At 52.1% G+C, this 25412-nt stretch overlaps 1 protein-coding gene across 1 annotated transcript; it reads left to right on the top strand.

The window, feature by feature from the left end:
- The first annotated feature begins 6525 nt into the window (after window positions 1–6525).
- Window positions 6526–24790, top strand: LOC148214517 (SLAM family member 7-like). Its single transcript, XM_088151118.1, has 8 exons — window positions 6526–6893; window positions 8819–9148; window positions 10502–10765; window positions 20738–21001; window positions 22397–22433; window positions 23224–23318; window positions 23872–24020; window positions 24627–24790. Exons 1-7 carry the CDS (start codon window positions 6845–6847, stop codon window positions 23982–23984), a joined length of 1152 nt encoding a protein of 383 aa, XP_088007244.1. The 5' UTR covers window positions 6526–6844; the 3' UTR covers window positions 23985–24020; window positions 24627–24790.
- The last annotated feature ends 622 nt before the right edge of the window (window positions 24791–25412 follow it).

Here is a 25412-nt window from a genome sequence, read left to right as displayed (position 1 = left end):
GCCAGAACGGATTAACAGTAATTACATTGAACCTTATGGGGAAATTTCCTTCGGGTTGCGACCAATTCGGGGTGCGACCAGAGTCACAGAATGAATTAAATTCGTAACCCGAGGTTCCACTGTATGTTATTTATGACAGAAAGGGGGGACACGTATTTCCCTGCCCTAATCTAAGCAAAACCTTTCACGGAGGCCCAGCTGTTGCTACTTTTCCTTCCTCCTTGGCCTTCCTGTGACTTCGTGGTCTTCCACAAACGGTGTCTCTCCATTTCCTGCCCAGGACGGTTGCTGGACTCTCAGCTGAGAGTGACCTGCATTCCCGATGGTGGTGGAAATGGGACTTGGCAGCTGAATTGCTCCACAGGGGCCTGGGAAGACGGGGTGGAGTTCAGCTGGATCCCAGCCATCCAGGGCAAGGGTCCCACCCGTGGGAATTCTGCGATCAAGATCATCTCCCAAGACCTTGATCTCAGTGTCACCTGCAGAGCAGAAAACCCGGTCAGCAACGCATCCACGACGGTCTCCTTAAAGGAAGTTTGTTCTGGTAAGGTTTTGTCTCCTTGGGGCAGAGGGGCGGTGGTGGGTGAGGCTGAGCAGGAGGGCAGTCAGGAGAGAAAAGGTCCTGCAGAAGGTGGAACTTTCCAGGGTTATTCGCGCAGTAGCACCATTGGAGTAGGGAGGTCGTTGGGCTGCAAACAATGTTCCAGAAGAATAAAAATTAAGCACTTCTGCATAGCATCAGTGCTCATATTCTTATAATTTATATTTCCTCTTTCGATCAAGCTGACTGAAGGGATCTCCAACTGGCACTGGACATCTTATTTGGCCCTTCAAATTTCCAGTTGCATTGGACTACAGATATAGCATGAACTGCTAGAAAGCTGCTGGTTGCTGAATTTCTCCAGTCTCTGAATCCGTTCAGCAACTCAGCACTCCTGAGATTGCCAACTGATGCATCCTGTTTGCATCTTTTCCTTGTCAATGAGAAGCCCCACCTGCAAGATGTAATTGGGACGACTCCGTGAGGAATCCCATATAGACAGTGTCCGAGGAGAAAAAACTGGCTCCGCGGCCAACGAAATGCCGAAAAGGCTTCCGGCAAAGCTGACCAGTTAATGTGGGAGAAAGCAGCCTCCTTGCCTTGCCTTGCCCTGACCCTGACCCTGACCCTGACCCTGACCCTGACCCCACCCTGGGATCCGGGACACCGAATCAGGGGAGCTCGCAGCCTGGACGGATCCTGAAACAAGGGTCGCGATTCCTCGTTTGCTTCTTTGCTAGGCAGATCTCTAGATGGCAAGAGAAAAATTGATGGTGATCCTGCACAGACATTCCAGTCAATCGGAATATATTTCACCTGATTAAATCCACCTCCTGAATTGGCAGAGCTGTTGGATAGAAAAGTCTTTACAGTTTGGGAGAGAAGACAGTTTTATCTTAAGCTAGCTGCTCGTACATATGTCTTGGGTTTAAAAAAGAGGGATGTTAACGCTTCACTCCCTGAAATGGGCTGCTGAGTAGCATTGGATGGCTCTCGCGATAAAATTATCTATTTATCTTGTGATAACATTCGTTTTACTGGCCTTGCCTCCAGAAATGGGTTAAGGATCTGATGGAATGAATTTCCTGCCCTACATTTGCTATTATTTCTCCTGTTTCAATTTTCAAGAGTTTTGTGTTGTAGTGAAGAATAGAGAAAGGTTCTTTTCCCCGAGAAAATGATCTTAAAATAAACTCCTGTGTGAGAGAGACCCCAGGGCGGCGTGTGGGCCTCGGGAGCTTGATGGCGTGCTTCAAAGATGGCCAAGTGTGTGGGGTAACTGTCAAATGAATGGCTTCATGAAACCAGAGATTCACGATTGCTCATCGCCTGATCTCTGCTTCCTTTCGATCTGCTCTCTTGCACTTACATTCTGCCCATCACGTTGAACCCCAGAGAGGAGACCAGTGACGGAGGTTCCCCCCCAGGACAACGGTGAGCTTTCTGCACTGATTTATTCAATTCCAGTTATAAGGCTGCCCATTCTACTGTGGGGATTCTGGGTGGCTAACCGCAATTAAAAACAAAAGAACGAACACAATAAAATACACAACCAGCAACCAAGATGAAACAACAACAACAACAGGAAGAGCAATTAAAACAACCATTTCACATGCCCGGGATGCAACCACGTCTGCAGGGCCTTGCAAAAGGCCGGCAGGGATGGGGCCAAGCTATTCCCCATGGCGGTGATCTTCCAAAGGGCACAACAGAAGAGGGTCCCCAAGATAATGCTCCCTAATTGAGGGGACTCAAAGCAGGCCGATTGTGCCAGATCTGGTGGGATGGGCGGACGCAAACATGTGAGCCTTGGAAAGTTTGACAATGTGCTCCACAGTCTCTGAGTGGGTCTGGTAATTGTTCACCGGGAGACTATTAGGGTCCCATTGGGAAGGAGCGGGGTCGGGGTCAGCCCTAGCAAGGCTGGGTGACTGTGGATTCAGGGATCCTCTGGCTCCAGGGACCTTCCAACTGGGGTTCTTGAGGGGGTCCCACGTCCCTCGATGGAACCGCTGCATAATTTGGGGCAGCTCCTGGACTCTTGGCTCAGCCTGGTTCACTGCCCTGGTTGCTGGACGGATGCTGGGTGAAGTCAAGGTGCTGGTCGTCTGCGTGGGGCTGGCGGGTTCTTCTGTGGCATGGGGTCAGGTACTATCCATTCCCACGTGCCTGCTGAAAGGATTAACAGGGGCTGTTGCTCTTTTCCAGAAAATAGCCCCTATAGGCTGCCTCTTGGGGTCCTGCTGTGCCTCATCAAAGTGGGAAATCTCCTCCTTCTTGGCTGTGTGGGGCTGATTCTGATGATGAAGTTCAGAAAAGGTACCATCTTAAGGAGTCCTCTGAGAAAACCAGCCCTTCCACTTCTCTTTTCCTGCTCCTTCTGCCCCAAAGGAGATAACGGGTGATCCAGAGTAACAAGGTGGAATATCTGGACCTGCCAGTCCCCTTTGCTCCCATCTAGTGTCATCTGGATTGCTGCAGCCTAGAACCCAGGGAAGAGGGCCTCAGGGCTTAGTGCCCGTGCCATGTTCCAGCCCCTTGTGCTCAGCCCCAGGGCCTGGTCACCAGAGCTCCAGTGTCCCTGGTCCCCGTGCTGCTGCTAAATGCCAGGCTGGTCTGCAGTGAGGTAGAATCTTACCTTACGTCATACCAGGTTTCACATGACTTCCACCCCCCTTGGAGAAATCCCCCCCCCATACAGCATCCCCACAAGGGAAGGTTGGAGGGCATCTCTTCAACCCAGGATGCACTTACCACTGCCTACATCCAGCCTCCTGGCACCTGCCTGGTCCCCCTGGCCAAGCAGGTGGGGCAGGGATCCAATCCGCAGCTGGCACAGCTAAGAGCACAGAGGACCCTCTCTGTTTCTCAGGATCCACAGATCCAGAGGGATCCCAAGGACCTCCACAGCACAAAGCCTCCATCATCTCAGCCAGATTTGCCGAAGAGCGCTGGGTGCAAAGTCACTCCGGAGAGTCCACGTAGATTTCCGCTTTGAGCCTTCCTCCTCCATGGTAGCAGGTAGACGATGAATCAATCAATAAATCAATCCATCCATCCATCCATCCATCCATCCATCCATCAATGCTGCAGCCAAGCTCCGCCTTCCCCGTTTGCACCCTCTGGCCCGCTCCGGTTGGCAGCCCTTTGGATCTCGGCTTTCTGGCGCCGTCTCCCAAAGCTCAACCATGGCCCTTCCCACTCCTTGAGGAGGAGGAGGAGGAGGAGGAGGAGGAGGAGGAGGAGGAAGGCCGCTGGCCCGATGGCTGCCGGCCTCCCAGAGGAGGCTCCAGCCATCTCCTGGGCCCAGTCCCAGCCTGACCGGCGGACCTCTCCAAAGATTCTCCCTCCTGCCTCTTCTCTGCCGGGCGCCCATGTTCTTCCGCGCGGCCTTTAAGGTGCTCCTTTGGGACGAGGGACTTCCGTGCGCAACCAAGGGAAGGCGGTGGCCAGTTCTGCCAGTGCAAGGGGCTTGAAGGGTGGCCGCGGGGCTGTCGCACGGGGCTTCTCTGCGGCCGGGCCCTGCCTGGCCCCCCACATCCCAACTGCCCAGCAAGCTGCTTTCGCCCTGCCTTGCCTGGCCCCCAGAGAAACCCATGTTTGTTTGTTTGCTTGTTTCGTATTCAGCAGCTGAAGCGTGAGAGTGAGAAGACGGGCATGAAATACGGAGGAGGTTTGGCCACGAAAGAGCCAGGGCGTGCCTGTGGCGGAGCTCAATCCACGTGGGAGAACTGTGCAAGGGGGAGAGGATGGGGTTTGACCAAGCAGACGGGGGTCTTGCTCTCCCGCTCTCCGGAAGGTTGGAAACTTTTGAACTCGGGTGACTCTTCTCTGTAAATGTGCGTCGCAGGGTTTCCAGAGGGCTTTACGCTAGCGTGGATGAGGGGAATTAGGAAACGGTGCTCTATTGTATAATGCTTTTGATGGTTTAATGCTTTCAAATTTTAATGTTCTGTAAACTTTGCAGTTGCTCGAGAGCTTGGTGTTCAACAAACATCTGTCACTTTTCTTCTGTAGCCTGTACTCCTTCCATAATAAAAATGCACGACAGAAAATGCATAAAAGGACATTCGTTTGCCTTCTAAAACTACCGTGCTTGTTTCCTTGCTGCAAACCCAAACCTGACCCACTTTAGCACACGACACCCCCGTTCCTATCCGGCAGCTGCTTTGGTGGCTGCTTCTAAACCGGGTTATGTGCGGGCTTAGCAAACCCTCAGAAGGTTGGTTGCAGGCGAGTCCCTTAAGCCTTTGCGATTCGTTTCGTTTGTCGGTGTCTGCTATCCCTTTCTGGCTGAGTCGCCTGCGACCCCGTCAGCGAGAGCGGCCTGTCTCGGCTCGCCCTGTCTGGACAAGAGGCCGCTGGGCGAGGAGAGCCGGCCCGCCCTCCTTCTGGGCATCCCCAGGGGCAGGTCGTGAGCGCAGCTCTCCAATGAAGCCTCTCGCCCTTCGAAGGCCCACCGAGCTCTGCCGACTTTGTCTCAGACGGGGACAGAATCAGGGGCACAAAGTGCGTGGAAATCTTTTCTGGGAACAAACGATGGGAAAGAGAGAATTTATGCCGTTTACCAATTCACTGGTGCCCCCCAGAGACAGAATCAGGATTTTAGGGTGTAGGAAAAACTTACGTTTTAATGAACTTTAAAACTTCACGTTTTGATTCAAATTTTACCTTTCAATGAAGCATTCTTCTGGTCACCATCCAAAGTTTGCTACTAGTCAGGCGTACGCAGAATGGCATACTTCAGGATCCAAGCGCTACCTGGCAGGTGCATCCGTTGAAAAGAATGGAAGATCTCCAGAGAAATTTATGGAAGATTGTCCTGAGCAGACCGATTTCAAAGCTCTTTTACGCTTTGTATTTTTTTCCTTTTCTTTTCTCGAGTTGTAGATTATGAAAAATAAAAATAATTGATAAAAAAATAAAAAAAGAAGAGTCAAGAAGGCAGCTGCGAAAACGTTGCCAAGAACACTGCAGGGGCTAGGCACACACACACAGACGCACGCACACACAGACACACACACACACACACAGACCCTGAACCACAAAGGAGCCAATCATATTTCAACCTAGGATCCCAGGGAGGCCCAGAATGTTGGGTTAATTGAGTAAACCATGATAAAGGTAACCACTGATAAGGGTATCATGGAAACCTAGCCCTGTTGTAGGCAGTGAAACCAGAGCTCTTCTTCATTTATTCCAACCTTTGCATCGGTTCTACCATGTTCGTGTTGGGGGGCCACCCTCCTTATGACCATGAACACCCTTTCCTTTCGCCCCTCGAACCTGCTGCCCCAATTTTCTACAGGTTATTCTGGCTAATAAAGATCCATAGCAATCTTTTCCCCAAATACAAAAGTAACAAACACTTCAACAAAAGTGTTTAAGGTAGTTTGGAAACGTCAATCTTCAAGTCAATTTCATCATGTCTGCCTCTCCTCCAAACGTCGCCCCTTCTGGTGGAAAACCAAATGCTACAACCGCTCGAATTTTTCAGCCACGTAGAGATGCTAAAGTGGAGTCCTTGGGGGTCTCTGAGCTTGGAGGTTTTCTTGCAAACGTTTCGTTACCCGGCTAGGTCACATCTTCAGTGCTAGAAGGGAGATGTGACCTAGCCGGGTAGCGAAATGTCGGCAAGAAAACCACCAAGCTCAGAGGACCCAAACTCAAGGGCTCCACAGTTCAGCCCTGAGCTCCAGAGATTCTCTTCTCTCCGCGGAGATGCCAATGACGGGTTGGGTCCCCAGCACCGTGAACCAGTCTCCGGGGGTTGAAAAGAAGGGGTCCAGGGCGACAGACAGCGACCCTCTGAAGCCTCCTAAGTTCAAATCGCGCTCTTGAGCCTGCCTGGGGAAAGGCCTTTCCGCCACAGGAGGAAGGAAGTAAAGCCGCGAGTGAGCGAGGCCCACCTCAAACGCTACTTCGCAGCTAGACGAAAGGGGCAAGGAGGGTCCTTCCCACGAGAAGGAAGGAGGTCAGCCGCGGAGAGGATTCGCACGGTGCTTCTCAGCTCACTGAGTGATTAGTAAGCTATTTCTGTGTAATGCAAAAGAAAAGATAAATAGGTCTCTATAATATGAGCTCGTACAAACTAAATTAGATCAGAGAAAACAAAAGTGCAATAAGAAAAAATAGGAAAAAGTAGGAAAAAACAGGAACAGTAATTTCAACAGAACAATGAGCAAGCAGTAAGATGCTTGCGTGAACCTGGAGGAAGTCTCGGTTTGCTCCCGGCAGAAAAGGCCGAACCCTGCAGGAGACAGGCGTAGCAGAAAGAACCAGGACCCTCTTGGATGACCAGGCATGATTAGCAAAAGTATTTTCTCTGTTTTGTGCTCCTTCCTCCTTGCTGGTAAGTTCTGCTCATGTTTTCACCCCTCCAGTTTGTTCCTTGCAGACCGTTTCTAAAACTATTGCATTTGATAGCTGCCACCCAAAGTAAAGGGAAGATGACTTGGGTGCAAATCTTTCATTTTTTTGAAGACTCTGCTCCCTTCCCATTTCCAGACTCTGCTGACAAGCAGTTTGTGGGCTAGAACCAACCGAGTCAACCCCTTTTTTCAGATCAACCCACTGAGCAAAGCATTAGAAATATCGTGTAAGCTGCTGATCTGGGGATCTCCTCGATCTGTGCTCATGCGGGTAGTGCAGAGGGAGCCCAGCGATAGAGGCAGAGGAGAATCTTCCTGGAGGTTTTTCTTCAAAACCTCAAGGTTATCGTTGCGTTGATCCAGATCATTCTGAAGGGAGCGAATTGCTCAAAAGCTGAGATGACGATAACTGGTTTGCTGGGCAGAACAGAAGAGAAACTTATCGATTTAGCCCTCTGACCATATCAACAGTATAAAAGCAGTGCAGAGAGATCAAAAACAGAGAAAGATCAAGTGTGGACTGCTGGTGGGCTGGCCTGAAGAATCAGGGGGCGGGGGGCAAGTGGGGGGGGGATTGGACCATCCGGTTAGGTTGTCTCAGGAGAGCACAGGTTCCCCCTTCTCACAAATCCAACTGTAAACCACTCGCTGGCCACGTCTGCAATTTTAGTGTAAATGTACACTCCCGTTGCAGGCAGAGAATATTGCTAAAGAAAAGTTTGTTAGCTGTGTTAGCAAGTCCAAAGAATAATCTTGGGTAGTATGAAGAAATCTGCAAATCTCCGCAGAGGTAACCGTAGAACTAGAGCAGATATGCTGCGTGGAACAGAAAAGTTCCTTTTCTAAAGGCTAAAAAGGTAATGAATTAGTAAGAAACGGCACCACCTTTTGTGTGGAAAAGCCTGGCCCCTGTGCTGAAAAGGACACAGAAAGAAGATCAGCTGCTTTTCTTTCCTCCTGGGTGAGGGTTTGGTTCCTGCCCGTGTGTTGTTCCGGTTTCGTCCAGGCCATTATAGCACCACTTAAATCTTCTTCGAGATCAAATGTGTACTTGGCCTGTGTGTGGATTTACAACCCCGTATCCTTTGGAGTGTTCACCGGAACCAGAGAGGATCCCTTCCACGCATCCATCTTGTCACTTAGTTGTCTTCAAGTGGCGCCCCCCACATCAGGCTTTCTTCCCTGGCATAATTCCCACGGTCCTTCCTCTTGTTCCTTGGGTTACCTGGCCTCTTTGAATCCTAACCCTTATTTTTATTGTTATGCCCAACGACTGTCTGTGTCTTTGTGGTCTTCATAAACTCTAAATATACTCTAAAGCTCTCAAAAGGTTGTGTCTGGGGCTAGAGTCCAGTCACAAGGCCTGGGCTTCTCCAGATGCCGGGAAGGACCACAAGGATGACCTGGTCCAACCCTCTGCAATACGCAGGAGAACCAGTTAAAGCATTCAAGGGCCTTCGTCTTTCCCCATTGTGGGAAAGGCCTTGTTCCTACCACCCCGGTTGAGGGGAAGAAAATAAATTGGTGGCCGCAAATAGCAGCGGCATCACGTGGGGTCTCCAGGTGAAGGGGACCAGCCTGGGGGCAGAGGGAGCCTAACTCCAACTGGTACTTTGAATGACCCGATCAGGAGGCCTCCAGGTGACCCCTTTAGGTGGCCTGGTCAGCCTGAGTCTTGGCGGGGCTTTGGGTCTCCCTGGCTGGGCAGATCCTCTTTTTGAGCCCCAAGGGGAAGGACCCAGCTCCCGAGTAGGCCATCACCAAGAGAGGCCCCACCACATCCTCTAGCCTGGAGCCATCTTGTCCTTTCTCAGCAAAGGTTTTCCTGGAATGAGGGTCAGAAATGGGATGCTTGAAAGTTGACTTAGCTGACTTAACCCCGAAGTCTTCCTCTCTCTTCTCTCAGGCCCTGCAGAAGCTGCTGCAGCCAAAGGACTGAATGGCGTTCTGGGGGAGTCGGTCACTTTCCAACTGAAGACCCCTCCACCATTTCAAACGATTTCTTGGAGTAAAAGTGTCGGCGGACAGCCTAGTATTATTGCTGTGCTGACCTTTCAGGAGCCATGTGTCGCCCTGACACCGCTCCGGGCCTTCAGAAATCGAGTGAAGGTCTCCGAGGACTGCAGCGAATTACGCCTCGGCCATCTAGAGCCAGAGGATGCTGCCAGATATGCCGCACAAATTGTTTTACCAACCAACGCGACAGAGGTGGAATCCTTTGAGCTGCTACTTTCTAGTAAGTATCCCAGCCATGGCAGCGAATTCCTGGTCTTCCGCATTCGCCCAGGGCAGGCGGGGGGCTTTTCTGCTGGCAGGGGGCAGGGGGCTTTCGGTGTCCGGCTTCTGAAGAGGTGCAGTTTGGGGTGGAGCCCCATCGCCGCTCACCTGCTGCTCCTCCGTTTTTAACCTCCATCCCAGCACACTCGGCCCATCAGAGGTTTGGGCAAATCTTTGTCAATCTCAGCAGTGCAAATAGGCTAAACGTGTTCTGATCAGGCCTGCCCTTGCTTACCTTTGGGGTCCCAAAAAAGACCACCCGTTTCCTTCCTCTTCCACCCTACCCGCATTTTTCCACCCCAGGAGCTCCGGCACAGCTGAGGACTTGCATTTCTCCGGCTGGTTAGAAGCTCCAGCTGTGTCCTGCTACCTCTTCCCCCTTGGAAGGGGGCCCATGGGGGCCCAGCCCAGCTGTCTCCAGGCTTGACTCTCCAGGGGGGTAGGCTGGGCTGGGCCAGGCCAAGGGGGTCCCAGCATGGGGTCGCAGGAAGAGAGAGGTGGGTTTGCTTTGGGGCTGGGATCTCCACAGACCTGGGTTTAGGATCCTCTGCATGGATCTGGTGGGACTGGCTGGAGCCACGAACCCTTTGGGGAAGAGTCAGGGGTTCCTTGGCGGGGTGAGCCTGGGGGCTGCAGAGACACGCACGTGTTCCTCATCTTGCCATCAGTCCATGGCTTGGTATAAGGAGGGCTGGGTGGAAGGCATCCAGGCTGCCATTACTCAAGTGGATGGGGGTCCCTGCCACCTCTACCATGGTGGGCCTCTCCCTTCACAATGAGCACCACATGTGAGAGGCGGGATTACAGTGGTACCTCGGGTTACGAACGCCTCTGTTAACGAACTTTTCGGGTTACGACCAGCTCCGGCCGCAAAAATTTACCTCGGTTTGCGAACTCCGCCTCGGGGTACGAACAGGATACGCGGCCATTTTCCCTCCCGTGACACAGTCCACAGCCATTTTCCACTCCTGACACGTGGTTGTAGGGAGGGGGACTCTCCCTCCAAGCAATAGCCGCCTCCCTATCCTCCACGCCAGAACGGATTAACAGTAATTACATTGAACCTTATGGGGAAATTTCCTTCGGGTTGCGACCAATTCGGGGTGCGACCAGAGTCACAGAATGAATTAAATTCGTAACCCGAGGTTCCACTGTATGTTATTTATGACAGAAAGGGGGGACACGTATTTCCCTGCCCTAATCTAAGCAAAACCTTTCACGGAGGCCCAGCTGTTGCTACTTTTCCTTCCTCCTTGGCCTTCCTGTGACTTCGTGGTCTTCCACAAACGGTGTCTCTCCATTTCCTGCCCAGGACGGTTGCTGGACTCTCAGCTGAGAGTGACCTGCATTCCCGATGGTGGTGGAAATGGGACTTGGCAGCTGAATTGCTCCACAGGGGCCTGGGAAGACGGGGTGGAGTTCAGCTGGATCCCAGCCATCCAGGGCAAGGGTCCCACCCGTGGGAATTCTGCGATCAAGATCATCTCCCAAGACCTTGATCTCAGTGTCACCTGCAGAGCAGAAAACCCGGTCAGCAACGCATCCACGACGGTCTCCTTAAAGGAAGTTTGTTCTGGTAAGGTTTTGTCTCCTTGGGGCAGAGGGGCGGTGGTGGGTGAGGCTGAGCAGGAGGGCAGTCAGGAGAGAAAAGGTCCTGCAGAAGGTGGAACTTTCCAGGGTTATTCGCGCAGTAGCACCATTGGAGTAGGGAGGTCGTTGGGCTGCAAACAATGTTCCAGAAGAATAAAAATTAAGCACTTCTGCATAGCATCAGTGCTCATATTCTTATAATTTATATTTCCTCTTTCGATCAAGCTGACTGAAGGGATCTCCAACTGGCACTGGACATCTTATTTGGCCCTTCAAATTTCCAGTTGCATTGGACTACAGATATAGCATGAACTGCTAGAAAGCTGCTGGTTGCTGAATTTCTCCAGTCTCTGAATCCGTTCAGCAACTCAGCACTCCTGAGATTGCCAACTGATGCATCCTGTTTGCATCTTTTCCTTGTCAATGAGAAGCCCCACCTGCAAGATGTAATTGGGACGACTCCGTGAGGAATCCCATATAGACAGTGTCCGAGGAGAAAAAACTGGCTCCGCGGCCAACGAAATGCCGAAAAGGCTTCCGGCAAAGCTGACCAGTTAATGTGGGAGAAAGCAGCCTCCTTGCCTTGCCTTGCCCTGACCCTGACCCTGACCCTGACCCTGACCCTGACCCTGACCCTGACCCCACCCTGGGATCCGGGACACCGAATCAGGGGAGCTCGCAGCCTGGACGGATCCTGAAACAAGGGTCGCGATTCCTCGTTTGCTTCTTTGCTAGGCAGATCTCTAGATGGCAAGAGAAAAATTGATGGTGATCCTGCACAGACATTCCAGTCAATCGGAATATATTTCACCTGATTAAATCCACCTCCTGAATTGGCAGAGCTGTTGGATAGAAAAGTCTTTACAGTTTGGGAGAGAAGACAGTTTTATCTTAAGCTAGCTGCTCGTACATATGTCTTGGGTTTAAAAAACCCAACGCTTCACTCCCTGAAATGGGCTGCTGAGTAGCATTGGATGGCTCTCGCGATAAAATTATCTATTTATCTTGTGATAACATTCGTTTTACCGGCCTTGCCTCCAGAAATGGGTTAAGGATCTGATGGAATGAATTTCCTGCCCTACATTTGCTATTATTTCTCCTGTTTCAATTTTCAAGAGTTTTGTGTTGTAGTGAAGAATAGAGAAAGGTTCTTTTCCCCGAGAAAATGATCTTAAAATAAACTCCTGTGTGAGAGAGACCCCAGGGCGGCGTGTGAGCTTGATGGCGTGCTTCAAAGATGGCCAAGTGTGTGGGGTAACTGTCAAATGAATGGCTTCATGAAACCAGAGATTCACGATTGCTCATCGCCTGATCTCTGCTTCCTTTCGATCTGCTCTCTTGCACTTACATTCTGCCCATCACGTTGAACCCCAGAGAGGAGACCAGTGACGGAGGTTCCCCCCCAGGACAACGGTGAGCTTTCTGCACTGATTTATTCAATTCCAGTTATAAGGCTGCCCATTCTACTGTGGGGATTCTGGGTGGCTAACCGCAATTAAAAACAAAAGAACGAACACAATAAAATACACAACCAGCAACCAAGATGAAACAACAACAACAACAGGAAGAGCAATTAAAACAACCATTTCACATGCCCGGGATGCAACCACGTCTGCAGGGCCTTGCAAAAGGCCGGCAGGGATGGGGCCAAGCTATTCCCCATGGCGGTGATCTTCCAAAGGGCACAACAGAAGAGGGTCCCCAAGATAATGCTCCCTAATTGAGGGGACTCAAAGCAGGCCGATTGTGCCAGATCTGGTGGGATGGGCGGACGCAAACATGTGAGCCTTGGAAAGTTTGACAATGTGCTCCACAGTCTCTGAGTGGGTCTGGTCATTGTTCACCGGGAGACTATTAGGGTCCCATTGGGAAGGAGCGGGGTCGGGGTCAGCCCTAGCAAGGCTGGGTGACTGTGGATTCAGGGATCCTCTGGCTCCAGGGACCTTCCAACTGGGGTTCTTGAGGGGTCCCACGTCCCTCGATGGAACCGCTGCATAATTTGGGGCAGCTCCTGGACTCTTGGCTCAGCCTGGTTCACTGCCCTGGTTGCTGGACGGATGCTGGGTGAAGTCAAGGTGCTGGTCGTCTGCGTGGGGCTGGCGGGTTCTTCTGTGGCATGGGGTCAGGTACTATCCATTCCCACGTGCCTGCTGAAAGGATTAACAGGGGCTGTTGCTCTTTTCCAGAAAATAGCCCCTATAGGCTGCCTCTTGGGGTCCTGCTGTGCCTCATCAAAGTGGGAAATCTCCTCCTTCTTGGCTGTGTGGGGCTGATTCTGATGATGAAGTTCAGAAAAGGTACCATCTTAAGGAGTCCTCTGAGAAAACCAGCCCTTCCACTTCTCTTTTCCTGCTCCTTCTGCCCCAAAGGAGATAACGGGTGATCCAGAGTAACAAGGTGGAATATCTGGACCTGCCAGTCCCCTTTGCTCCCATCTAGTGTCATCTGGATTGCTGCAGCCTAGAACCCAGGGAAGAGGGCCTCAGGGCTTAGTGCCCGTGCCATGTTCCAGCCCCTTGTGCTCAGCCCCAGGGCCTGGTCACCAGAGCTCCAGTGTCCCTGGTCCCCGTGCTGCTGCTAAATGCCAGGCTGGTCTGCAGTGAGGTAGAATCTTACCTTACGTCATACCAGGTTTCACATGACTTCCACCCCCCTTGGAGAAATCCCCCCCAATACAGCATCCCCACAAGGGAAGGTTGGAGGGCATCTCTTCAACCCAGGATGCACTTACCACTGCCTACATCCAGCCTCCTGGCACCTGCCTGGTCCCCCTGGCCAAGCAGGTGGGGCAGGGATCCAATCCGCAGCTGGCACAGCTAAGAGCACAGAGGACCCTCTCTGTTTCTCAGGATCCACAGATCCAGAGGGATCCCAAGGACCTCCACAGCACAAAGCCTCCATCATCTCAGCCAGATTTGCCGAAGAGCGCTGGGTGCAAAGTCACTCCGGAGAGTCCACGTAGATTTCCGCTTTGAGCCTTCCTCCTCCATGGTAGCAGGTAGACGATGAATCAATCAATAAATCAATCCATCCATCCATCCATCCATCCATCCATCCATCAATGCTGCAGCCAAGCTCCGCCTTCCCCTTTTGCACCCTCTGGCCCGCTCCGGTTGGCAGCCCTTTGGATCTCGGCTTTCTGGCGCCGTCTCCCAAAGCTCAACCATGGCCCTTCCCACTCCTTGAGGAGGAGGAGGAGGAGGAGGAGGAGGAGGAGGAGGAGGAGGAGGAGGAGGAGGAAGGCCGCTGGCCCGATGGCTGCCGGCCTCCCAGAGGAGGCTCCAGCCATCTCCTGGGCCCAGTCCCAGCCTGACCGGCGGACCTCTCCAAAGATTCTCCCTCCTGCCTCTTCTCTGCCGGGCGCCCATGTTCTTCCGCGCGGCCTTTAAGGTGCTCCTTTGGGACGAGGGACTTCCGTGCGCAACCAAGGGAAGGCGGTGGCCAGTTCTGCCAGTGCAAGGGGCTTGAAGGGTGGCCGCGGGGCTGTCGCACGGGGCTTCTCTGCGGCCGGGCCCTGCCTGGCCCCCCACATCCCAACTGCCCAGCAAGCTGCTTTCGCCCTGCCTTGCCTGGCCCCCAGAGAAACCCATGTTTGTTTGTTTGCTTGTTTCGTATTCAGCAGCTGAAGCGTGAGAGTGAGAAGACGGGCATGAAATACGGAGGAGGTTTGGCCACGAAAGAGCCAGGGCGTGCCTGTGGCGGAGCTCAATCCACGTGGGAGAACTGTGCAAGGGGGAGAGGATGGGGGTTTGACCAAGCAGACGGGGGTCTTGCTCTCCCGCTCTCCGGAAGGTTGGAAACTTTTGAACTCGGGTGACTCTTCTCTGTAAATGTGCGTCGCAGGGTTTCCAGAGGGCTTTACGCTAGCGTGGATGAGGGGAATTAGGAAACGGTGCTCTATTGTATAATGCTTTTGATGGTTTAATGCTTTCAAATTTTAATGTTCTGTAAACTTTGCAGTTGCTCGAGAGCTTGGTGTTCAACAAACATCTGTCACTTTTCTTCTGTAGCCTGTACTCCTTCCATAATAAAAATGCACGACAGAAAATGCATAAAAGGACATTCGTTTGCCTTCTAAAACTACCGTGCTTGTTTCCTTGCTGCAAACCCAAACCTGACCCACTTTAGCACACGACCCCCCCCCCCGTTCCTATCCGGCAGCTGCTTTGGTGGCTGCTTCTAAACCGGGTTATGTGCGGGCTTAGCAAACCCTCAGAAGGTTGGTTGCAGGCGAGTCCCTTAAGCCTTTGCGATTCGTTTCGTTTGTCGGTGTCTGCTATCCCTTTCTGGCTGAGTCGCCTGCGACCCCGTCAGCGAGAGCGGCCTGTCTCGGCTCGCCCTGTCTGGACAAGAGGCCGCTGGGCGAGGAGAGCCGGCCCGCCCTCCTTCTGGGCATCCCCAGGGGCAGGTCGTGAGCGCAGCTCTCCAATGAAGCCTCTCGCCCTTCGAAGGCCCACCGAGCTCTGCCGACTTTGTCTCAGACGGGGACAGAAACAGGGGCACAAAGTGCGTGGAAATCTTTTCTGGGAACAAACGATGGGAAAGAGAGAATTTACGCCGTTTACCAATTCACTGGTGCCCCCCAGAGACAGAATCAGGATTTTAGGGTGTAGGAAAAACTTACGTTTTAATGAACTTTAAAACTTCACGTTTTGATTCAAATTTTACCTTTCAATGAAGCATTCTTCTGGTCACCATCCAAAGTTTGCTACTAGTCAGGCGTACGCAGAATGGCATACTTCAGGATCCAAGCGCTACCTGGCAGGTGCATCCGTTGAAAAGAATGGAAGATCTCCAGAGAAATTTATGGAAGATTGTCCTGAGCAGACCGATTTCAAAGCTCTTTTACGCTTTGTATTTTTTTCCTTTTCTTTTCTCGAGTTGTAGATTATGAAAAATAAAAATAATTGATAAAAAAATAAAAAAAGAAGAGTCAAGAAGGCAGCTGCGAAAACGTTGCCAAGAACACTGCAGGGGCTAGGCACACACACACAGACGCACGCACACACAGACACACACACACACACACAGACCCTGAACCACAAAGGAGCCAATCATATTTCAACCTAGGATCCCAGGGAGGCCCAGAATGTTGGGTTAATTGAGTAAACCATGATAAAGGTAACCACTGATAAGGGTATCATGGAAACCTAGCCCTGTTGTAGGCAGTGAAACCAGAGCTCTTCTTCATTTATTCCAACCTTTGCATCGGTTCTACCATGTTCGTGTTGGGGGGCCACCCTCCTTATGACCATGAACACCCTTTCCTTTTGCCCCCCCCCCGAACCTGCTGCCCCAATTTTCTACAGATTATTCTGGCTAATAAAGATCCATAGCAATCTTTTCCCCAAATACAAAAGTAACAAACACTTCAACAAAAGTGTTTAAGGTAGTTTGGAAACGTCAATCTTCAAGTCAATTTCATCATGTCTGCCTCTCCTCCAAACGTCGCCCCTTCTGGTGGAAAACCAAATGCTACAACCGCTCGAATTTTTCAGCCACGTAGAGATGCTAAAGTGGAGTCCTTGGGGGTCTCTGAGCTTGGAGGTTTTCTTGCAAACGTTTCGTTACCCGGCTAGGTCACATCTTCAGTGCTAGAAGGGAGATGTGACCTAGCCGGGTAGCGAAATGTCGGCAAGAAAACCACCAAGCTCAGAGGACCCAAACTCAAGGGCTCCACAGTTCAGCCCTGAGCTCCAGAGATTCTCTTCTCTCCGCGGAGATGCCAATGACGGGTTGGGTCCCCAGCACCGTGAACCAGTCTCCGGGGGTTGAAAAGAAGGGGTCCAGGGCGACAGACAGCGACCCTCTGAAGCCTCCTAAGTTCAAATCGCGCTCTTGAGCCTGCCTGGGGAAAGGCCTTTCCGCCACAGGAGGAAGGAAGTAAAGCCGCGAGTGAGCGAGGCCCACCTCAAATGCTACTTCGCAGCTAGACGAAAGGGGCAAGGAGGGTCCTTCCCACGAGAAGGAAGGAGGTCAGCCGCGGAGAGGATTCGCACGGTGCTTCTCAGCTCACTGAGTGATTAGTAAGCTATTTCTGTGTAATGCAAAAGAAAAGATAAATAGGTCTCTATAATATGAGCTCGTACAAACTAAATTAGATCAGAGAAAACAAAAGTGCAATAAGAAAAAATAGGAAAAAGTAGGAAAAAACAGGAACAGTAATTTCAACAGAACAATGAGCAAGCAGTAAGATGCTTGCGTGAACCTGGAGGAAGTCTCGGTTTGCTCCCGGCAGAAAAGGCCGAACCCTGCAGGAGACAGGCGTAGCAGAAAGAACCAGGACCCTCTTGGATGACCAGGCATGATTAGCAAAAGTATTTTCTCTGTTTTGTGCTCCTTCCTCCTTGCTGGTAAGTTCTGCTCATGTTTTCACCCCTCCAGTTTGTTCCTTGCAGACCGTTTCTAAAACTATTGCATTTGATAGCTGCCACCCAAAGTAAAGGGAAGATGACTTGGGTGCAAATCTTTCATTTTTTGAAGACTCTGCTCCCTTCCCATTTCCAGACTCTGCTGACAAGCAGTTTGTGGGCTAGAACCAACCGAGTCCCCCCCGTTTTTCAGATCAACCCACTGAGCAAAGCATTAGAAATATCGTGTAAGCTGCTGATCTGGGGATCTCCTCGATCTGTGCTCATGCGGGTAGTGCAGAGGGAGCCCAGCGATAGAGGCAGAGGAGAATCTTCCTGGAGGTTTTTCTTCAAAACCTCAAGGTTATCGTTGCGTTGATCCAGATCATTCTGAAGGGAGCGAATTGCTCAAAAGCTGAGATGACGATAACTGGTTTGCTGGGCAGAACAGAAGAGAAACTTATCGATTTAGCCCTCTGACCATATCAACAGTATAAAAGCAGTGCAGAGAGATCAAAAACAGAGAAAGATCAAGTGTGGACTGCTGGTGGGCTGGCCTGAAGAATCAGGGGGCGGGGGGCAAGTGGGGGGGGGATTGGACCATCCGGTTAGGTTGTCTCAGGAGAGCACAGGTTCCCCCTTCTCACAAATCCAACTGTAAACCACTCGCTGGCCACGTCTGCAATTTTAGTGTAAATGTACACTCCCGTTGCAGGCAGAGAATATTGCTAAAGAAAAGTTTGTTAGCTGTGTTAGCAAGTCCAAAGAATAATCTTGGGTAGTATGAAGAAATCTGCAAATCTCCGCAGAGGTAACCGTAGAACTAGAGCAGATATGCTGCGTGGAACAGAAAAGTTCCTTTTCTAAAGGCTAAAAAGGTAATGAATTAGTAAGAAACGGCACCACCTTTTGTGTGGAAAAGCCTGGCCCCTGTGCTGAAAAGGACACAGAAAGAAGATCAGCTGCTTTTCTTTCCTCCTGGGTGAGGGTTTGGTTCCTGCCTGTGTGTTGTTCCGGTTTCGTCCAGGCCATTATAGCACCACTTAAATCTTCTTCGAGATCAAATGTGTACTTGGCCTGTGTGTGGATTTACAACCCCGTATCCTTTGGAGTGTTCACCGGAACCAGAGAGGATCCCTTCCACGCATCCATCTTGTCACTTAGTTGTCTTCAAGTGGCGCCCCCCACATCAGGCTTTCTTCCCTGGCATAATTCCCACGGTCCTTCCTCTTGTTCCTTGGGTTACCTGGCCTCTTTGAATCCTAACCCTTATTTTTATTGTTATGCCCAACGACTGTCTGTGTCTTTGTGGTCTTCATAAACTCTAAATATACTCTAAAGCTCTCAAAAGGTTGTGTCTGGGGCTAGAGTCCAGTCACAAGGCCTGGGCTTCTCCAGATGCCGGGAAGGACCACAAGGATGACCTGGTCCAACCCTCTGCAATACGCAGGAGAACCAGTTAAAGCATTCAAGGGCCTTCGTCTTTCCCCATTGTGGGAAAGGCCTTGTTCCTACCACCCCGGTTGAGGGGAAGAAAATAAATTGGTGGCCGCAAATAGCAGCGGCATCACGTGGGGTCTCCAGGTGAAGGGGACCAGCCTGGGGGCAGAGGGAGCCTAACTCCAACTGGTACTTTGAATGACCCGATCAGGAGGCCTCCAGGTGACCCCTTTAGGTGGCCTGGTCAGCCTGAGTCTTGGCGGGGCTTTGGGTCTCCCTGGCTGGGCAGATCCTCTTTTTGAGCCCCAAGGGGAAGGACCCAGCTCCCGAGTAGGCCATCACCAAGAGAGGCCCCACCACATCCTCTAGCCTGGAGCCATCTTGTCCTTTCTCAGCAAAGGTTTTCCTGGAATGAGGGTCAGAAATGGGATGCTTGAAAGTTGACTTAGCTGACTTAACCCCGAAGTCTTCCTCTCTCTTCTCTCAGGCCCTGCAGAAGCTGCTGCAGCCAAAGGACTGAATGGCGTTCTGGGGGAGTCGGTCACTTTCCAACTGAAGACCCCTCCACCATTTCAAACGATTTCTTGGAGTAAAAGTGTCGGCGGACAGCCTAGTATTATTGCTGTGCTGACCTTTCAGGAGCCATGTGTCGCCCTGACACCGCTCCGGGCCTTCAGAAATCGAGTGAAGGTCTCCGAGGACTGCAGCGAATTACGCCTCGGCCATCTAGAGCCAGAGGATGCTGCCAGATATGCCGCACAAATTGTTTTACCAACCAACGCGACAGAGGTGGAATCCTTTGAGCTGCTAGTTTCTAGTAAGTATCCCAGCCATGGCAGCGAATTCCTGGTCTTCCGCATTCGCCCAGGGCAGGCGGGGGGCTTTTCTGCTGGCAGGGGGCAGGGGGCTTTCGGTGTCCGGCTTCTGAAGAGGTGCAGTTTGGGGTGGAGCCCCATCGCCGCTCACCTGCTGCTCCTCCGTTTTTAACCTCCATCCCAGCACACTCGGCCCATCAGAGGTTTGGGCAAATCTTTGTCAATCTCAGCAGTGCAAATAGGCTAAACGTGTTCTGATCAGGCCTGCCCTTGCTTACCTTTGGGGTCCCAAAAAAGACCACCCGTTTCCTTCCTCTTCCACCCTACCCGCATTTTTCCACCCCAGGAGCTCCGGCACAGCTGAGGACTTGCATTTCTCCGGCTGGTTAGAAGCTCCAGCTGTGTCCTGCTACCTCTTCCCCCTTGGAAGGGGGCCCATGGGGGCCCAGCCCAGCTGTCTCCAGGCTTGACTCTCCAGGGGGGTAGGCTGGGCTGGGCCAGGCCAAGGGGGTCCCAGCATGGGGTCGCAGGAAGAGAGAGGTGGGTTTGCTTTGGGGCTGGGATCTCCACAGACCTGGGTTTAGGATCCTCTGCATGGATCTGGTGGGACTGGCTGGAGCCACGAACCCTTTGGGGAAGAGTCAGGGGTTCCTTGGCGGGGTGAGCCTGGGGGCTGCAGAGACACGCACGTGTTCCTCATCTTGCCATCAGTCCATGGCTTGGTATAAGGAGGGCTGGGTGGAAGGCATCCAGGCTGCCATTACTCAAGTGGATGGGGGTCCCTGCCACCTCTACCATGGTGTGCCTCTCCCTTCACAATGAGCACCACATGTGAGAGGCGGGATTACAGTGGTACCTCGGGTTACGAACGCCTCTGTTAACGAACTTTTCGGGTTACGACCAGCTCCGGCCGCAAAAATTTACCTCGGTTTGCGAACTCCGCCTCGGGGTACGAACAGGATACGCGGCCATTTTCCCTCCCGTGACACAGTCCACAGCCATTTTCCACTCCTGACACGTGGTTGTAGGGAGGGGACTCTCCCTCCAAGCAATAGCCGCCTCCCTATCCTCCACGCCAGAACGGATTAACAGTAATTACATTGAACCTTATGGGGAAATTTCCTTCGGGTTGCGACCAATTCGGGGTGCGACCAGAGTCACAGAATGAATTAAATTCGTAACCCGAGGTTCCACTGTATGTTATTTATGACAGAAAGGGGGACACGTATTTCCCTGCCCTAATCTAAGCAAAACCTTTCACGGAGGCCCAGCTGTTGCTACTTTTCCTTCCTCCTTGGCCTTCCTGTGACTTCGTGGTCTTCCACAAACGGTGTCTCTCCATTTCCTGCCCAGGACGGTTGCTGGACTCTCAGCTGAGAGTGACCTGCATTCCCGATGGTGGTGGAAATGGGACTTGGCAGCTGAATTGCTCCACAGGGGCCTGGGAAGACGGGGTGGAGTTCAGCTGGATCCCAGCCATCCAGGGCAAGGGTCCCACCCGTGGGAATTCTGCGATCAAGATCATCTCCCAAGACCTTGATCTCAGTGTCACCTGCAGAGCAGAAAACCCGGTCAGCAACGCATCCACGACGGTCTCCTTAAAGGAAGTTTGTTCTGGTAAGGTTTTGTCTCCTTGGGGCAGAGGGGCGGTGGTGGGTGAGGCTGAGCAGGAGGGCAGTCAGGAGAGAAAAGGTCCTGCAGAAGGTGGAACTTTCCAGGGTTATTCGCGCAGTAGCACCATTGGAGTAGGGAGGTCGTTGGGCTGCAAACAATGTTCCAGAAGAATAAAAATTAAGCACTTCTGCATAGCATCAGTGCTCATATTCTTATAATTTATATTTCCTCTTTCGATCAAGCTGACTGAAGGGATCTCCAACTGGCACTGGACATCTTATTTGGCCCTTCAAATTTCCAGTTGCATTGGACTACAGATATAGCATGAACTGCTAGAAAGCTGCTGGTTGCTGAATTTCTCCAGTCTCTGAATCCGTTCAGCAACTCAGCACTCCTGAGATTGCCAACTGATGCATCCTGTTTGCATCTTTTCCTTGTCAATGAGAAGCCCCACCTGCAAGATGTAATTGGGACGACTCCGTGAGGAATCCCATATAGACAGTGTCCGAGGAGAAAAAACTGGCTCCGCGGCCAACGAAATGCCGAAAAGGCTTCCGGCAAAGCTGACCAGTTAATGTGGGAGAAAGCAGCCTCCTTGCCTTGCCTTGCCCTGACCCTGACCCTGACCCTGACCCTGACCCTGACCCTGACCCTGACCCCACCCTGGGATCCGGGACACCGAATCAGGGGAGCTCGCAGCCTGGACGGATCCTGAAACAAGGGTCGCGATTCCTCGTTTGCTTCTTTGCTAGGCAGATCTCTAGATGGCAAGAGAAAAATTGATGGTGATCCTGCACAGACATTCCAGTCAATCGGAATATATTTCACCTGATTAAATCCACCTCCTGAATTGGCAGAGCTGTTGGATAGAAAAGTCTTTACAGTTTGGGAGAGAAGACAGTTTTATCTTAAGCTAGCTGCTCGTACATATGTCTTGGGTTTAAAAAAGAGGGATGTTAACGCTTCACTCCCTGAAATGGGCTGCTGAGTAGCATTGGATGGCTCTCGCGATAAAATTATCTATTTATCTTGTGATAACATTCGTTTTACCGGCCTTGCCTCCAGAAATGGGTTAAGGATCTGATGGAATGAATTTCCTGCCCTACATTTGCTATTATTTCTCCTGTTTCAATTTTCAAGAGTTTTGTGTTGTAGTGAAGAATAGAGAAAGGTTCTTTTCCCCGAGAAAATGATCTTAAAATAAACTCCTGTGTGAGAGAGACCCCAGGGCGGCGTGTGAGCTTGATGGCGTGCTTCAAAGATGGCCAAGTGTGTGGGGTAACTGTCAAATGAATGGCTTCATGAAACCAGAGATTCACGATTGCTCATCGCCTGATCTCTGCTTCCTTTCGATCTGCTCTCTTGCACTTACATTCTGCCCATCACGTTGAACCCCAGAGAGGAGACCAGTGACGGAGGTTCCCCCAGGACAACGGTGAGCTTTCTGCACTGATTTATTCAATTCCAGTTATAAGGCTGCCCATTCTACTGTGGGGATTCTGGGTGGCTAACCGCAATTAAAAACAAAAGAACGAACACAATAAAATACACAACCAGCAACCAAGATGAAACAACAACAACAACAGGAAGAGCAATTAAAACAACCATTTCACATGCCCGGGATGCAACCACGTCTGCAGGGCCTTGCAAAAGGCCGGCAGGGATGGGGCCAAGCTATTCCCCATGGCGGTGATCTTCCAAAGGGCACAACAGAAGAGGGTCCCCAAGATAATGCTCCCTAATTGAGGGGACTCAAAGCAGGCCGATTGTGCCAGATCTGGTGGGATGGGCGGACGCAAACATGTGAGCCTTGGAAAGTTTGACAATGTGCTCCACAGTCTCTGAGTGGGTCTGGTCATTGTTCACCGGGAGACTATTAGGGTCCCATTGGGAAGGAGCGGGGTCGGGGTCAGCCCTAGCAAGGCTGGGTGACTGTGGATTCAGGGATCCTCTGGCTCCAGGGACCTTCCAACTGGGGTTCTTGAGGGGGTCCCACGTCCCTCGATGGAACCGCTGCATAATTTGGGGCAGCTCCTGGACTCTTGGCTCAGCCTGGTTCACTGCCCTGGTTGCTGGACGGATGCTGGGTGAAGTCAAGGTGCTGGTCGTCTGCGTGGGGCTGGCGGGTTCTTCTGTGGCATGGGGTCAGGTACTATCCATTCCCACGTGCCTGCTGAAAGGATTAACAGGGGCTGTTGCTCTTTTCCAGAAAATAGCCCCTATAGGCTGCCTCTTGGGGTCCTGCTGTGCCTCATCAAAGTGGGAAATCTCCTCCTTCTTGGCTGTGTGGGGCTGATTCTGATGATGAAGTTCAGAAAAGGTACCATCTTAAGGAGTCCTCTGAGAAAACCAGCCCTTCCACTTCTCTTTTCCTGCTCCTTCTGCCCCAAAGGAGATAACGGGTGATCCAGAGTAACAAGGTGGAATATCTGGACCTGCCAGTCCCCTTTGCTCCCATCTAGTGTCATCTGGATTGCTGCAGCCTAGAACCCAGGGAAGAGGGCCTCAGGGCTTAGTGCCCGTGCCATGTTCCAGCCCCTTGTGCTCAGCCCCAGGGCCTGGTCACCAGAGCTCCAGTGTCCCTGGTCCCCGTGCTGCTGCTAAATGCCAGGCTGGTCTGCAGTGAGGTAGAATCTTACCTTACGTCATACCAGGTTTCACATGACTTCCACCCCCCTTGGAGAAATCCCCCCCCCATACAGCATCCCCACAAGGGAAGGTTGGAGGGCATCTCTTCAACCCAGGATGCACTTACCACTGCCTACATCCAGCCTCCTGGCACCTGCCTGGTCCCCCTGGCCAAGCAGGTGGGGCAGGGATCCAATCCGCAGCTGGCACAGCTAAGAGCACAGAGGACCCTCTCTGTTTCTCAGGATCCACAGATCCAGAGGGATCCCAAGGACCTCCACAGCACAAAGCCTCCGTCATCTCAGCCAGATTTGCCGAAGAGCGCTGGGTGCAAAGTCACTCCGGAGAGTCCACGTAGATTTCCGCTTTGAGCCTTCCTCCTCCATGGTAGCAGGTAGACGATGAATCAATCAATAAATCAATCCATCCATCCATCCATCCATCCATCCATCCATCAATGCTGCAGCCAAGCTCCGCCTTCCCCGTTTGCACCCTCTGGCCCGCTCCGGTTGGCAGCCCTTTGGATCTCGGCTTTCTGGCGCCGTCTCCCAAAGCTCAACCATGGCCCTTCCCACTCCTTGAGGAGGAGGAGGAGGAGGAGGAGGAGGAGGAGGAGGAGGAAGGCCGCTGGCCCGATGGCTGCCGGCCTCCCAGAGGAGGCTCCAGCCATCTCCTGGGCCCAGTCCCAGCCTGACCGGCGGACCTCTCCAAAGATTCTCCCTCCTGCCTCTTCTCTGCCGGGCGCCCATGTTCTTCCGCGCGGCCTTTAAGGTGCTCCTTTGGGACGAGGGACTTCCGTGCGCAACCAAGGGAAGGCGGTGGCCAGTTCTGCCAGTGCAAGGGGCTTGAAGGGTGGCCGCGGGGCTGTCGCACGGGGCTTCTCTGCGGCCGGGCCCTGCCTGGCCCCCCACATCCCAACTGCCCAGCAAGCTGCTTTCGCCCTGCCTTGCCTGGCCCCCAGAGAAACCCATGTTTGTTTGTTTGCTTGTTTCGTATTCAGCAGCTGAAGCATGAGAGTGAGAAGACGGGCATGAAATACGGAGGAGGTTTGGCCACGAAAGAGCCAGGGCGTGCCTGTGGCGGAGCTCAATCCACGTGGGAGAACTGTGCAAGGGGGAGAGGATGGGGTTTGACCAAGCAGACGGGGGTCTTGCTCTCCCGCTCTCCGGAAGGTTGGAAACTTTGAACTCGGGTGACTCTTCTCTGTAAATGTGCGTCGCAGGGTTTCCAGAGGGCTTTACGCTAGCGTGGATGAGGGGAATTAGGAAACGGTGCTCTATTGTATAATGCTTTTGATGGTTTAATGCTTTCAAATTTTAATGTTCTGTAAACTTTGCAGTTGCTCGAGAGCTTGGTGTTCAACAAACATCTGTCACTTTTCTTCTGTAGCCTGTACTCCTTCCATAATAAAAATGCACGACAGAAAATGCATAAAAGGACATTCGTTTGCCTTCTAAAACTACCGTGCTTGTTTCCTTGCTGCAAACCCAAACCTGACCCACTTTAGCACACGACCCCCCCCCGTTCCTATCCGGCAGCTGCTTTGGTGGCTGCTTCTAAACCGGGTTATGTGCGGGCTTAGCAAACCCTCAGAAGGTTGGTTGCAGGCGAGTCCCTTAAGCCTTTGCGATTCGTTTCGTTTGTCGGTGTCTGCTATCCCTTTCTGGCTGAGTCGCCTGCGACCCCGTCAGCGAGAGCGGCCTGTCTCGGCTCGCCCTGTCTGGACAAGAGGCCGCTGGGCGAGGAGAGCCGGCCCGCCCTCCTTCTGGGCATCCCCAGGGGCAGG

This window comes from Python bivittatus, unplaced genomic scaffold (assembly GCF_059951505.1).
Source record: "Python bivittatus isolate LINGU-HERP-01145 unplaced genomic scaffold, Pbiv_v1 ctg000660_np1212, whole genome shotgun sequence".
Lineage (NCBI taxonomy): Eukaryota > Metazoa > Chordata > Lepidosauria > Squamata > Pythonidae > Python > Python bivittatus.
This window is presented reverse-complemented; position numbering and strand designations above follow the sequence as displayed.